Source organism: Pelophylax lessonae, assembly GCF_965119305.1.
Source record: "Pelophylax lessonae genome assembly, chromosome: 4".
In the NCBI taxonomy this organism is placed as follows: domain Eukaryota; kingdom Metazoa; phylum Chordata; class Amphibia; order Anura; family Ranidae; genus Pelophylax; species Pelophylax lessonae.
The window spans coordinates 173,248,304-173,261,416 of NC_138771.1; the positions used below are offsets into that span (position 1 = coordinate 173,248,304).

Below are 13,113 nucleotides of genomic sequence, written 5' to 3' on the forward strand. Positions count from 1 at the left end.
CAATTACCCAAACCTGTTAAGACCTTTCCAATCCACACATTTTTAGAGTGCATCCAATACAGTGAGTAGCCTCACTCTGGAAAGCTATTTGCTCCTAAACTATTCAATGCAAAAAAGTATGATCCCTGTAGTGAACCCTGTCATCTTATATCTTAGGGAGACACTTACAATGCCTGTAGAGGATTTTTTTTTCAAGGATCCAGTGTACAAAAGATTAGAGTCCTCTTTAAGGCCCTGCCAAGCAACCTGCTATTGCTTCCATGGCTATTTGGCAGATTCTTGCTGTCTGGACTAAGTGCATTGCCCTGGAACTCTAGCTCCATTCTAATTGATCTTTACATACATTAACAAGTATTTTTTTATGGTAGATACCCTCTGCCAGATCTCCAAAATGAGCATTCTCTGTGTCCATATGTGGAGGATCCTTTGGCTGAAATGCTAGTCAGCAGAACAGCTGTGCAAGAAACATCTAGAGTTTAGCGCTTTGAAGGAAATGGTTTACTGGGTAGACCTTCTATTCCTGAGGTTCCCTGTTAGGCTTCCAAGCCTGCCGAATCTCGCTCTACACTCTTTTTCCAGTGAAGATGTACTCTTACTTGTGAGAGTGGGGAGGGATCTGTTGACTCTGTCAGCCGTCTGATCCATGAAAATCTCAGATGTCTGGTCCAATGTGTAATTGCCATAGGCTTCAATCTGAAGTTTCATATTTTGCCTTCTCCCTACATCATGTTCTCAAATTTGCCTCTCTCCACAAAGACAGGTGGATCTTCTTGCTTCTGCTCAGCAGCTCCTCTTTCAGGAGGTCATTGACCTATTCCCGAGCAAGGAACACTATAAATTGATACTCAAAACTATTCACAGTTCCTAAATCATAGAGAGGTCCATTAAAGATCTAATACTTTTAACTTGTTCCTATCGGTTCAAAGATTTTGCATGGAATTGATGAGAGCTGTCATTGGCTCCCTCCTTCTGGGGGATTTTCTGGCTTCAGTAGACATCTGCAAAACTTACCTGCACAGTCCCTAGTATCTTCCATATCAGTACTATCTGCATGTTGTCGCTCTTCTCTTTGGCCTGTTCCTGGCCGCTTAGATTTTCACCAATGTGTTAGCCCCGGTCTTAGCTCTGCTCCATTCCCAGGGGAAACAGGATGTGGGTTACCCGGTTGATCTCCTGGTAATGGATCAGTCCTATTTACAGAAAATAGTGCACACATGCAAAAGAAATTACTATCAAATATAAAGGCAATCAAAAAATAAAAATGGGGATTTAGTCCCACCATATGGCCATATCGTGCTCAAGCCCACCACTACCTCAAAGTACCCCATTGTCAGTGGGTCCTACACTATCCATAAAAAAAAGGATGAATCCAGCCTCTTGGGTGTGCCCCCCCAGCTCTTTGTATGTTTGTAATAGCTCAGTCCTCCCTATCCCTGTCAGCCAGACAGTGCAGACTCTGCAGAGCTTTGGTTGTATATTTGAAATATTCAAAGTCATTGCTGGAAGTCATTGACTCGCTGATTAGCATACCCAAGTCTCACATTGGATATTATCCTGTCCAGGATTTTCCTCATACTCTGTACAAATCATCAGTAAGACCTCATCTGGAATATGCAGTTCAGTTTTTGGCACTGGTTCTCAAAAAGGATATCGGGGAACTAGAGAGAGTGCAGAGAAGGGCAACCAAACTGGTAAGAGGCATGGAGGAGCTCAGCTATGAGGAAAGATTAGAGGACCTGAATATATTCTCTCTTGAGAAGAGGAGATTAAGGGGGAATATGATCAACATGTGTAAATACATAAGGGGTCCATAAAGTGAACTTGGTGTTGAGTTATTCACTTTAAGGTCATCACAGAGGACCAGGGGGAACTCTTTACGTTTAGAGGAAAAGAGATTTTGTCTCAAAATACGGAAAGGTTTCTTCACAGTAAGAGCTGTGAAAATGTGGAATAGACTCCCTCCAGAGGTGGTTCTGGCCAGCTCACTAGATTGCTTTAAAAAAGGCCTGGATTCTTTGCTAGGTGTAAATAATATAACCGAGTACTAATATTGATAGGTAACGTTGATCAAGGGAATATCTGATTTCCTCTCGGGGGATCAGGAAGGAATTTTTTCCCCTGCTGTAGCAAATTGGATCATGCTTTGCTGGGGTTTTTCGCCTTATACTGGATCAACTTCTGGTATAGGATTGAGTATATGGGATTGTATGGTTTTGTTTTCTTTACTGTTTTTTGTTTTTTTATTGGTTGAGCCAGATGAACTTGTGTATTTTTTCAACCTGACTAACTATGTAACTGTCTCTGTATCCGATAGCATTAGAATGCCATGTGAGAATATGTATTCACTCCATGGATGTCTAACACTAACTGCACTAAATTCCGATTGTATCTGAAATGCAACTTCATAACTAGCGCCATACATTCTAGTTTTATTTGCTTAGAAGCTTGAGCAAAATCCTTTGCTGACAATTTTATTTGCAACACATTAAACCTCATTTATAAAACTGTCTAAAGAAATGACACAGGCTGTGTTATATATTGCACCGTTCAGTTTCTTACTTTTGTTTTTCCATAAAGGGAAAAGAAAAGGAATTATCTTCTATCTGATACTATTCCATTCTTTACTCAATTTCATAAATAGCTATCAGTGTATTTCACGCTGTCAGTAAGGGCTTAATATCATACTATAAAGCAATTTAAAGAAGCCTGTACTGAGAGACATACATGGGTTGCCATTGCTGCTGATCTCATTCTGAAGCTGGCTATTATTATAGTCCTCTGGCTTCAGGTACTCACTCTGAATAAGGATGCAGCAAATGAGGTCAGAGTAGGTCAAGTCTACATGATCATTTTGTTATGTGACATAGGGCCCTTTCACACGGGCATTCCGCATATCCGTATATCATCCTATTTTTTTGCGTATGAAATACGGACATAATGTATGTCAATGGCATTGCGGATGTCAGCGGATGACCATCCGCTGACATCCGATTTTCGTCCTTTCAGTTCTGTTCCGTTTTTTGGAACGGAACAGAACCCTTTTTTTGTTCAGTTTAAAAAATGGAAAGGATGCAAAATCGGATGTCAGCGGTGTCATCCGCTGACATCCGCAATGCCCATAGACATACATTATGTCCGTATATCATCCGCAAATGGATGGGATGATATGCGGACATACGGAGCGGATGACACAAGTGTCACCCGCTCCGTGAAAAAAAAAAAAGAAAAAGTGCCAGAGCGGATGGCAATGCGGTCCGCTCTGTGTGAAAGAGCCCTTAAAGTACTAAATCTATGGAAGCAGCCTGACAGCCAGGCGACTAGCATTTTCAGGAGTGTTCAACAATGCCAGCAAATTTCTCAGTATAGGACTCCTTTAATTCACTTGTTAAGGTTTCTTTAGTTTACTTGTAATGTTTAGCTTTAATTGTGTGGGTGTGAGCAAGCTATAATTGTTCCTGCTATTGTTGATTGAAGAAACGCCCTTTTAGTTTTATAGCCCGATTTATGGGAGAACTGTCCGCCTATGAGCAAATACTTATTATACATTGAAAAATGCTATTTTAAAGGCTACATTTTAAATGGTGTTAGTGGATAGTAATTGGTAACACATGATAGGTAGCATTTGTGCTTGAAAAATACCACATAACCCATCATTGGCTTTATCTGCAGGTAGCTGTGTGCTGTACTTTCATGTTCCCCACATAATTTCACCTAAGAATGGCTGCACAAATGCCTCAGCTGTATACTTTGGTTTTGAAAAATGCTGCAATTATTGTGGCTATTAATATCTCAGCTATAACCTCCTGTGACTCTGGGAACAAAGCTCGTTCTGTGATACCAGATAGAGTATATCATAAGGTCATATTTGATATGTGTCTAAAGTTTCAAAGTATGTGTAACTCCATTCCTGAGATTGCTATGAAAGTATTCACAATTATCCATGATGTTCTTCCTTCCAGCTAAATTGGGATCCTAACAAAGACAGAATGATAGCTGTTGCTGCCAGCAGGCACTACTGCTAAAGAGAATGGCTGCAATTAAAACGAAAAAGCTTTTCCTTTGGTCATAGGAGAAAACAGTAAATCTTTGCTAAATCAATGAGCGTTTCCAGGGGCTTTTCTACCATGATAGCAATACGAGGAAATATATTTTAAAATAAAACGCAGAGTCCAAATGGTAAAAATGCCTGTCTCTGAGGTAGGAAACCACAGAGCAAGCATTAATTTAATGAGTATACACTGTCATGCTTATATAATTTTATTCTCAGTATACTTATCTTAGTAACTACAGATAAAAGCTCTGGTCACAGTTGAGGTGAAGTATTACTTGCTGCTTCATCTATTAATGAAAAAAGCTGGCCATACACAGGAAAATATTTATAGAAATGTGATTTTTTTTTCTTTCAATTCACTTTTTTTTTTTTACAATTATGACAACATATTAGGGTGACTAACTCAACCCTTCCTTTAAAACAAAAAAAAAAAGCTAACAAAGGAGATTATATGAGTTGTTACTGGCTTAACGTATTACATCTGTGCAGTTTTACTTATGAAATATATATATATATATATATATATATATATATATATATATATATATATATACTGTACATGTACTGTATATATACCCTCTTACTGAGCTTTACCTAATTTATCTGAAGCTTATTCTGCTTTAGCATACAAGACATGGATCAGAAATACATTGGAAGTGAAACATTTTAAGCTCCTTAGTTGCTCGGCCTCATACTCTCTTGAAGGTTCATAAGACTGTCAAGTAACAGAACCCCGTTTTGAAAGTATATATAAAGCAAAAAATGTCTTAATTTTGAATAGAGAAGGGAAGCACTTCTTCTCACCAATGGGGGAGGAAATCTTCTCTTAGATAGTTGTTACTAGAAGAAATATCTCCATTGGACGATTTAGCTTCAATTTCTGTTCTGGTGGCAACTTAAGATTTTGGATTTACCCATCCCTTTCTTTCTAAATGACATTAGTGATCAAGAGAATTAGAGGGGTTGAGTCTCCCAAACAGGAACACAGAGCAATAAACCTAACATTGGCTCTAACCCCTCACCACTCTTTCCAAATTTAAAAAGTGTAAACAGCCACATGGTTTTGTTGTTGATGTTCTTACGCACTTGGAGGCTTGAAGGCAGTTGGGCAGATTTACTAAAGGAGTTGAGAATCTTTACACAATAAATTGTGTGGGAAGCATATACTGTTTATTTATTTATTGTGCATGGCTGGGTATTTAAAGTGAACAAGAATTTGCTTTTCACTTAAGTGGATAAATTAAGTGAATTTATTATATTTGTGTCGCAATGTAGCCCTAAAAAGGGAATTAAGCTTTTCCTAAAGTCAAATGCAAAAGTTTACTTTAGGCCTGAAGGCTAAATTCACATACAAATTTAAGGAGTAACATGTAACATGCTCTTATCCACCCACCTACCACCACCTGCAGTCTCCACAGTGATCTTCTCCTCGCACCTACTGTTGCAATTTGAAAACAGCATGGCTGTGCGGGGCTCTACCCACATGGCTGTGTCACTCATTCACAGTTCCCTGTAAATGAATAGACTTCAAGTACTATCAGTCATTGCGGCTAATGACTTGTAGCTCTCAATAAACTGCAAGGGTGTTGGTGAGCGTCCTCGTAGTTCATTGATTCTTCCTGCCATTCAGTAACTGCCTGCCCATATTGGGAGTACAGTCAGACAATGTAGTGAGAGTCTGCAGGATCCAGGCACTGTACCCGCGATCTGCTGATCGCCGGTGCAATGTTTTGTAGGATGCAATGTAAAAAAATATTAAATGCACATTTTTTTTACCTACAAAATATGTGCAGCAATTATTTTAGTTTTTTTGTACAAAAGGTGAATTTATCAACACTATTTAACAGTAGACTTTGTTGGCTATATTTTGGGGTAAATTGATGGAGGTGCACAAATTATGTAATTCTTGTATTGGGAACAGTTCAGGAAAATGCTTTTTTTTCTACTTTTTTATGGTTTATTCCCAATAGAAATCAAGAAATTAAAAATATATGTATCCAAATTTGCTACCAAATGTATACCCTATCTTCCCCTCCAAAGATGTACATTTTGCTAGGGTGGACTAAAAAAACCTAAAAGATATAATACACTGAGCGCAGACATTGCCAAGGCATACAAAAAAAAAATGATCTGAAATTTAGAGAGAAAAAGGCCCAGGGACTGAAGTAGTTAACTTTTCCATGTTTTGCAAGGATTATAGAGAACAAAAAGTGAAGGGAAATCTTCCCAGTCAAGGACAGACAGAAAAATAAGGCCTCACAATAGTCCTAGCCTTATTGTATGATTCTTTTTTTGCAGGTAATTGCATGTAGGTTTTCAATATTATTCAAAGTTGAATAGAAAATAAAGTCCACAATTAAAACTCCACCCATATTTTAGTGGCTATAAATCAGCCAGCCAGATTGGAGGACCCACTGCCCTCCCCCGTGTGCCTTGATTTATGTACTTCAACATCTAAGTGAAGCCACGTTTTCAAATGTATGCCTAATTATAAGGTGTTTTTATTAATGTTGTTGTTTGAGTTTATTTACTAAAATGCAGCTTGTCCTAGCCTTAGAAAAAGCAACGTTTCTTTCTTAGTCTGAGATGAATGTATTGGGATGAACAGCAGCTTCTTATCACGCTGTGAGCTGTAGTAGCATCACAGGAAAAAAATAAAAAAGGAAGAAAGAAAATAAATGCGAAATAAAGAGTAAGCATTTGCCTTCCTGGGACCTGTGTAAAGCACAAAGCTAGGCTCACATGATCGCAGCTGGTTTTGATGTGGTAATGAAGCATTGATCACAGGAATAAAAAGATGAAATGGCCTTTGCTCATTCATTATTTTTATCTTCTAGCTGTGGAAGACAGAAAATTGTTCATAGGCATGGTTTCGAAGAAGTGTAACGAGAACGATATCAGGGTGATGTTTTCTCCATTTGGTCAAATAGAAGAATGCAGAATCCTACGGGGACCTGACGGACTGAGTAGAGGTGAGTGTGCCATCTGTAAAGAACCTATCCTTAATAGTTAATTAGAGCAGTATGTCACAGACAGCAGATGGGATGTGCCAGAGGTCAATCATGATGGCTTCCCATGCCATGTAGTTACCCACATTTACTTTCCACGTAGATGGAAAGAAGTAATCACTTTTATTTGTAAAGTCAAAGGGGGTCTCTATGGGAAGCATGACTTGGTGAGTTATCTATTACAATGCAACATGGATACAATAAAGCTATTTATATTCAGTCATTTGTTTGTAAAAAGATTGAAGCTCTTTAAAGGAGTTTTTTTAGATGAAACATTTATGACTGCAACACTTACAGTATTACCAGCATATGCCATTTGCACAAGACAGTTTAATTCATTGCTTTAAAACATTTTTGAGATTTAAAGGCATTGATTTCAGCTTCCAAACCCTTTCTAAATTAACCCTTGTCAGGTAGGGCTATCTGGGAGCCATCATTGTAAATATTTTAACATCTACATTAAGAGAAATTTTGGCCACCAATCCCAGGCCATAATTTCCTACCAAAAAAAAAAAAGTTAGATTTTTTTGTTAGGGAGAAAAGTGTTGTGTCCCTTTTACATAAATGTTTCAATGCATTATTTGGCGTTATCAGTGATATTCCTAAAGCCATTTAGAAAATGGAGGATAGTAAGCTACTCTTTCTTATCCATATTAAAAAAGTCAGTTAAGGTGCATGTAAACTCTAACAATGAACTTCTCTTATTTGCTCTCTTTTGGTCTAGTAAATATACAATTGATAGCATTCAATTCTTCGAGAAAATACATGTTGATCCTGCAAGAAGTCCTGTGACTGGATCCCTTCCTTAAGGGTCCTTTTACACACAGAGTCCGTCAGGGGGACTCTGTTTTACTCATCGGGGAATTGATCTGCCGATCCCCCGCTGAGCAGGAGGATGACAGCTGTGTCTCAGTGCTGTGTGCGGAGACACAGCTGTCTGGTCCCCATGCATCTCTATGGGGGAATCAGATGGGAATGGACTGTCTGTCCATTCTCATCCGATCTCATAAGATTCAATCTGCTGGACGGATGGAAAATAGGGTTTCCATCCGTATAGATTTGACAGATCGGATCGGATGTAAGCGGACATGTCTCCACTGACATCCGATGCCCCATAGGGATGTATGGGGTGACCGTTCAGATCCACCAAAAAAACTGACAGGCGGATCTGAACGGTCTGCCTGTGTGAAAGGGGCCTTACTCTCTGTCCTTGCTTCTTATCAATTATATTGCCCTCACCTTGTGTGGCCGACAAAGCACTCCCCTATTATATTATGCAGAAGAAAAGGGCGATGTGATTGCAGTTCTGTTATAGCCATACTATGTGGCTCCTTCATAAACAGAGAGTGTGCATTGTCACCCTATAACAGAAAATGTGTTACTGAAAGGATATCCAGGTAAAAATCAAAGGGAAGAAAGGCAGAAACAAAACACTTTTATAGCACACAAAAAAGTAACATGATATTTATAATACTGAAACTGTGTTCTTCTAAAATATCTTCTATAATGATATGTCAATTAAAGGCCACTAGTTTCTTTTCAAGTTACTCTTAGAGGCATATTTAAAAAGCAGTGCATGCAACTTTCACCAAACATCACTGTTGGTAAATCAATAACTGTAGTTTAACCAGTTCTGTACTTGAAGGATTTGTCCCTTTAATGACCAGGCCATTTTTTGTGATTCAGCACTGCGTTAATTTAACAGACAATTGCACGGTTGTGCATTGCTGTACCTAAAAAAAATTGTTGTCCTTTTTTCCCTCAAATAGAGCTTTCTTTTGGTGGTATTTGATCACCTGTGCGATTTTTATTTTTTGCGCTATAAACAAACAAAGAACGACAATTCTGAAAAAAACAATATTTTTCACTTTCTGCTGTATAACATCCCCCCCCCCCCCCCCAAAATATGTAAAAATCTATTTTTTCATCCTTTCAGGCCAATTTGTATTCTGTTACATATTTTTTTTACATATTTTCGGTAAAAAAAAAATCCCAATAGGCGTATTTTGATTGGTTTGCGCAAAAAGTATTACAAGGTAGGGGATTTATGTAATTTTTATTTATTTATTTTTTTTACTAATAATGGCGGCTATCTGCAATTTTCAGCGGGACTGCGACATTGCGGCAGACAGGTCGGACCCCTAACTGACATTTTTGACACTCTTGGGAGAACCAGTGACGTTACTACAATAATTAATGCTAAAAATATGCACTGTTACTGTAATAATGACACTGGCAGGGAAGGGGTTAACCAATGGGGTGACCAAAGTATTAATTGTGAGCCTAGGTGGTGTTTTCTAAATATATGGGGGAGGGACTTGTGAAATGATCACAGAGACCTGTGCTCCTATATACAAGGATCACAGGCGCTAACAACTTTCAGCTGTGCTTACAACAGCTGACCGTCCTTCTCTATCAGCGGGGAGTGATTGTGGGTGCCCGACAGAAAACGGTGCCACCGATCCCATGGATCAGCTTCCCTGCTGCTTAGTGGAGGCGGGAGCATGCCTCCAGGGGCACGCGCTCGCCCCCAGGCACGCTCCCACGGATTGTCGTACAGGTATGGCGATTCGCGCAGCTGAGCCAGCCTGCCACAGTATATATTTTATATAATTTAATTACCTTATCAATAATTCCAAAAATTTAACTTGACAGCTGTACCCAGCTGTTCTCCAATGCAACTGTCAACATACCCACTTCTTGGCCAGAAATAAGGACCTAGAACAGTGATGGCGAACCTTGGCACCCCAGATGTTTTGGAACTACATTTCCCATGATGCTCATGCACACTACATTGTAGCTGAGTATCAAGGAAAAATGTAGTTCCAAAACATCTGGGGTGCCAAGGTTCGCCATCACTGGCCTAGAGGATCACAAACACCCTTGTATTTTTAGCGTTGTCATATTTGTCCTGCAGAACCCAACTTTGTCCTAAAAGTAAAAAAAAAAATCTCATGTGACATTACAGCACAGAGCAATGACTGATGTTTAAAACGCAGCTAACTACCACCACTTATTGTGAATACACAAACACATTAGGTACACAGTCAAACTGTAAAATATTTCTGTGTCCAGCCATGAATGGATCGGTGTTTAACACTCTTTAGGAAGAGTTCCCCAAAGTAAAGCAGCCAGTTTTGAACTCATTTCCCATTCCAGGCTGGTTGCCAGTGCAACCTCTTTCTTGCTTGGTTTATTCGGCACAACATTTCTTGCAGGGAGAAGACAGACATAGAGACACAATACTTTAGACAGAAAACTGTTTCCTGGGCAGATGCAATCACTGATTAACCCTAGAAAATAATATAAATGATGAGAACAATTAAAAAGGGCTTTATTGTTTAACCGAGAACAGGATATGTGCCTCTGAGCCATCTGAGCAAGGACTTTTGTGGGTGGAGATAAATAATTTTACTGAGCATTGCTCATGTTATTGAGAAAATCCATCAAGATTAGGTTGTTTGCAGAACTTCCTGGGATATTCCTGCCTCAGGCACTCATAAATAGCAACTACGGTACATTATAACACATTGTGATAAAATCTGTACAGTTATGGTTTCTTATGATATAGTCCAGTGGCAGGAACCCTGGTCACTTATGCATGCTATGCATTGGGGCTGATCTATGTTCAGGCGTATATGATCTAAGGCTGATCTGAGGTCTGAAGTGTATAGATTGAGGTTAATCAAAGGTCTGAAGTGTATAAATTTGGGCGGATCTGAGGTCTGAATTGCATGGCTATCGTTAGACCTGAGGTCTAAATTGCATACTTACATGGGGGTTGACCTAGGGTCTAAAATGTATGCATGCATTGGAACTGAACGGAAGTCTGAAGTTCTTGCATGCATGGAAGCTGATCTGAGGTCTGAAAAGCATGCATTGGGGCTTATCTAAGGTCTGAAATGCACAAATTAGGGCTTATCTGACATCTGAATGTGCAAAAGTTGGGACTGATCTGAAGACTGCAGTGTGCAGTTTGGGGATGACTGAGGTTTGAAGTGTATAAATTAGGGCTGATCTGAGGTCTAAAATGTGTGCTTGCATCAAGGCTGACCTGAAAACTCAAGTGCATGTATGTATTGGGGCTGAGGTGTGAAGTGTTTTCATGCATAGGGGCTGACCTGAGATTTGAGATGCAATGTATTTCCTCCCCAGATCTGAATTCTAAAGCCCATGCATGCTTTGGGGATGATAGGAAGTCTGAATTGCATGCATTGGGGCTGATCTAAAGTCTTAATAGTCATGAATTGGGGCTGATCTGAAGTTTGAAAGTGCAGGAATTGGGCTTTATTTAATGTCTGAAGGTGCATGCTTTTGGCATGATCTGAGTTCTGAAGGCCCACGAATTGGGGCTGATCTAAGATCTAAAATTGCAGGAATTTGGGCTAATATGAGGTCTGAAGGGGCATGAATTAAGGTCTGATCTGAGGCGTGAAGGTGCAAGAAGTGGGGCTCATCTGAGGTATTGAGGCACATGAATTGGGACTAGTCAGAGATCTGAGAGTACATGAATTATAGCTGATCTTAGGTCTGAAGTTCATGCATGAATTAGGACTAATCTGAGGACTAAAGGCACATGAGTTGGAGCTAATGTGAGCTCAAAGGTGCATGGACTGGGGCTGATCTGATTTCTGATGTTGCATGAATTAGGGATGATCTGAGGCCTGAAGGCACATGGATTGGGACTGATCTGAGTTCTTAAGGTGTATGAATTGAAGTTGATCTTAGGTCTCAAGGTGCAAGAATTTGGGACATCTAACTTCTAAAGTTGCAAGAATTGGGGCTAATCTAAATTAATTTAAAGTGGAACTTCTTCCTAAAGGGGACGTTCCACTTTATGTCCTCCTCTCCCTTCCTCCACTTCTTTTGGAAAATGTTTTGGGGGGCAGGGGGAGGATACCTGGTTTTGACAGGGACCTGCTCCAACTTACAGTAAGATTGTCTATGCAATTCTACCAGAAGCTGTCCATTGTCTATGCAATTCCACCAGAAGCTCTCTATTCCCCCACCCGCAACCTCCTGGGACACATCATAGGTCCCAGAAGGCTGTGGGACCATTCACAAAGTAAAGCATGGCTCATGCCTGCGCAGTGGGAAGCAGATTCTGAAGTCACAGCTGGCTTCCCACATTTAACATGCCAGTGCCAGGGACCAAAAGACTTGCAAGGAATCAGCCAGGGTAAGGACAGTACTGGATCCCTGGACAGGTAAGTGTAACCTCTTAAATGTGTTATTAGCAGTACAACTACAAGTGCCAAAACTGAAAAAAGCTATGCAAGTGTGGTGCACTATTGCTCACCAGCAAGACAGGTGTCTAATGTTTGTAGATTTAAACTTAGGGAAAAGTGTTGCTGACCCCTGATATAGTTTATTATAATCTGCAATGTCACAGGCACACAAGGATACTGTCACCTGTAAGTTATGTCAAACACTGTAATAATAGTTTACAGCCTAGCTTACCGCATAGTTCCAATTAAAAAGGCTTTCATTTTACACTTGAGCATTACATTTCAGAAATAAGAACCATATGCATTCTCTTATATAAACCCTACTTTAAATGCCATAAAATAGGAAGTCATTTTAAATTGGCAAATCCCTTTAAATTATTTATAAAGCAACAACAGGGCAATCATTTTTCTTTTAAATATAAGCTTTATGAAGGATAAAAAAGGAAAATGTTAAGGACATAAAGAGGGGCATATTTTCACTTGTGAATTGTTTGTGGTCACTCAAAGTTTTCAGTTTTGTTTAAGAGTTCATGGTTTATGCATTTACTAGCAATACTCAAAGTATACAGTTGATTGCAGATTTTCTGCAAATCGTGAAATGCCTGAAGAGTTTTGTAAAAGCATTTGATTGGAGGTAATGTAAGACACAAGAGATGAGGTTTGATGGTAATGGCTTTTTCAATGTGGCAACAACTGATTACTGTCCACGCTAAAGTATATTGCTTATAAAGACATGTTGCTATATATTTCTTGGAATGCCGATCCACATATATTTAGTTTCATGTAAATTGCCATTACCTGACAATGGTATACTACTAAAAAGAAC

At 39.4% G+C, this 13,113-nt stretch overlaps 1 protein-coding gene across 24 annotated transcripts in view; it reads left to right on the forward strand.

Moving 5' to 3' along the window:
* The window catches only part of CELF2 (CUGBP Elav-like family member 2), a 713,329-nt gene that overhangs the window by 566,103 nt on the left and 134,113 nt on the right, over positions 1 to 13,113 (forward strand). For all 24 annotated transcript variants that reach the window (XM_082254349.1, XM_082254360.1, XM_082254366.1 and 21 more), the window contains one exon: positions 6,889 to 7,023. In XM_082254349.1, the coding sequence (XP_082110475.1) occupies positions 6,889 to 7,023 (135 nt within the window). The remainder of the gene's footprint in view (positions 1 to 6,888; positions 7,024 to 13,113) is intronic.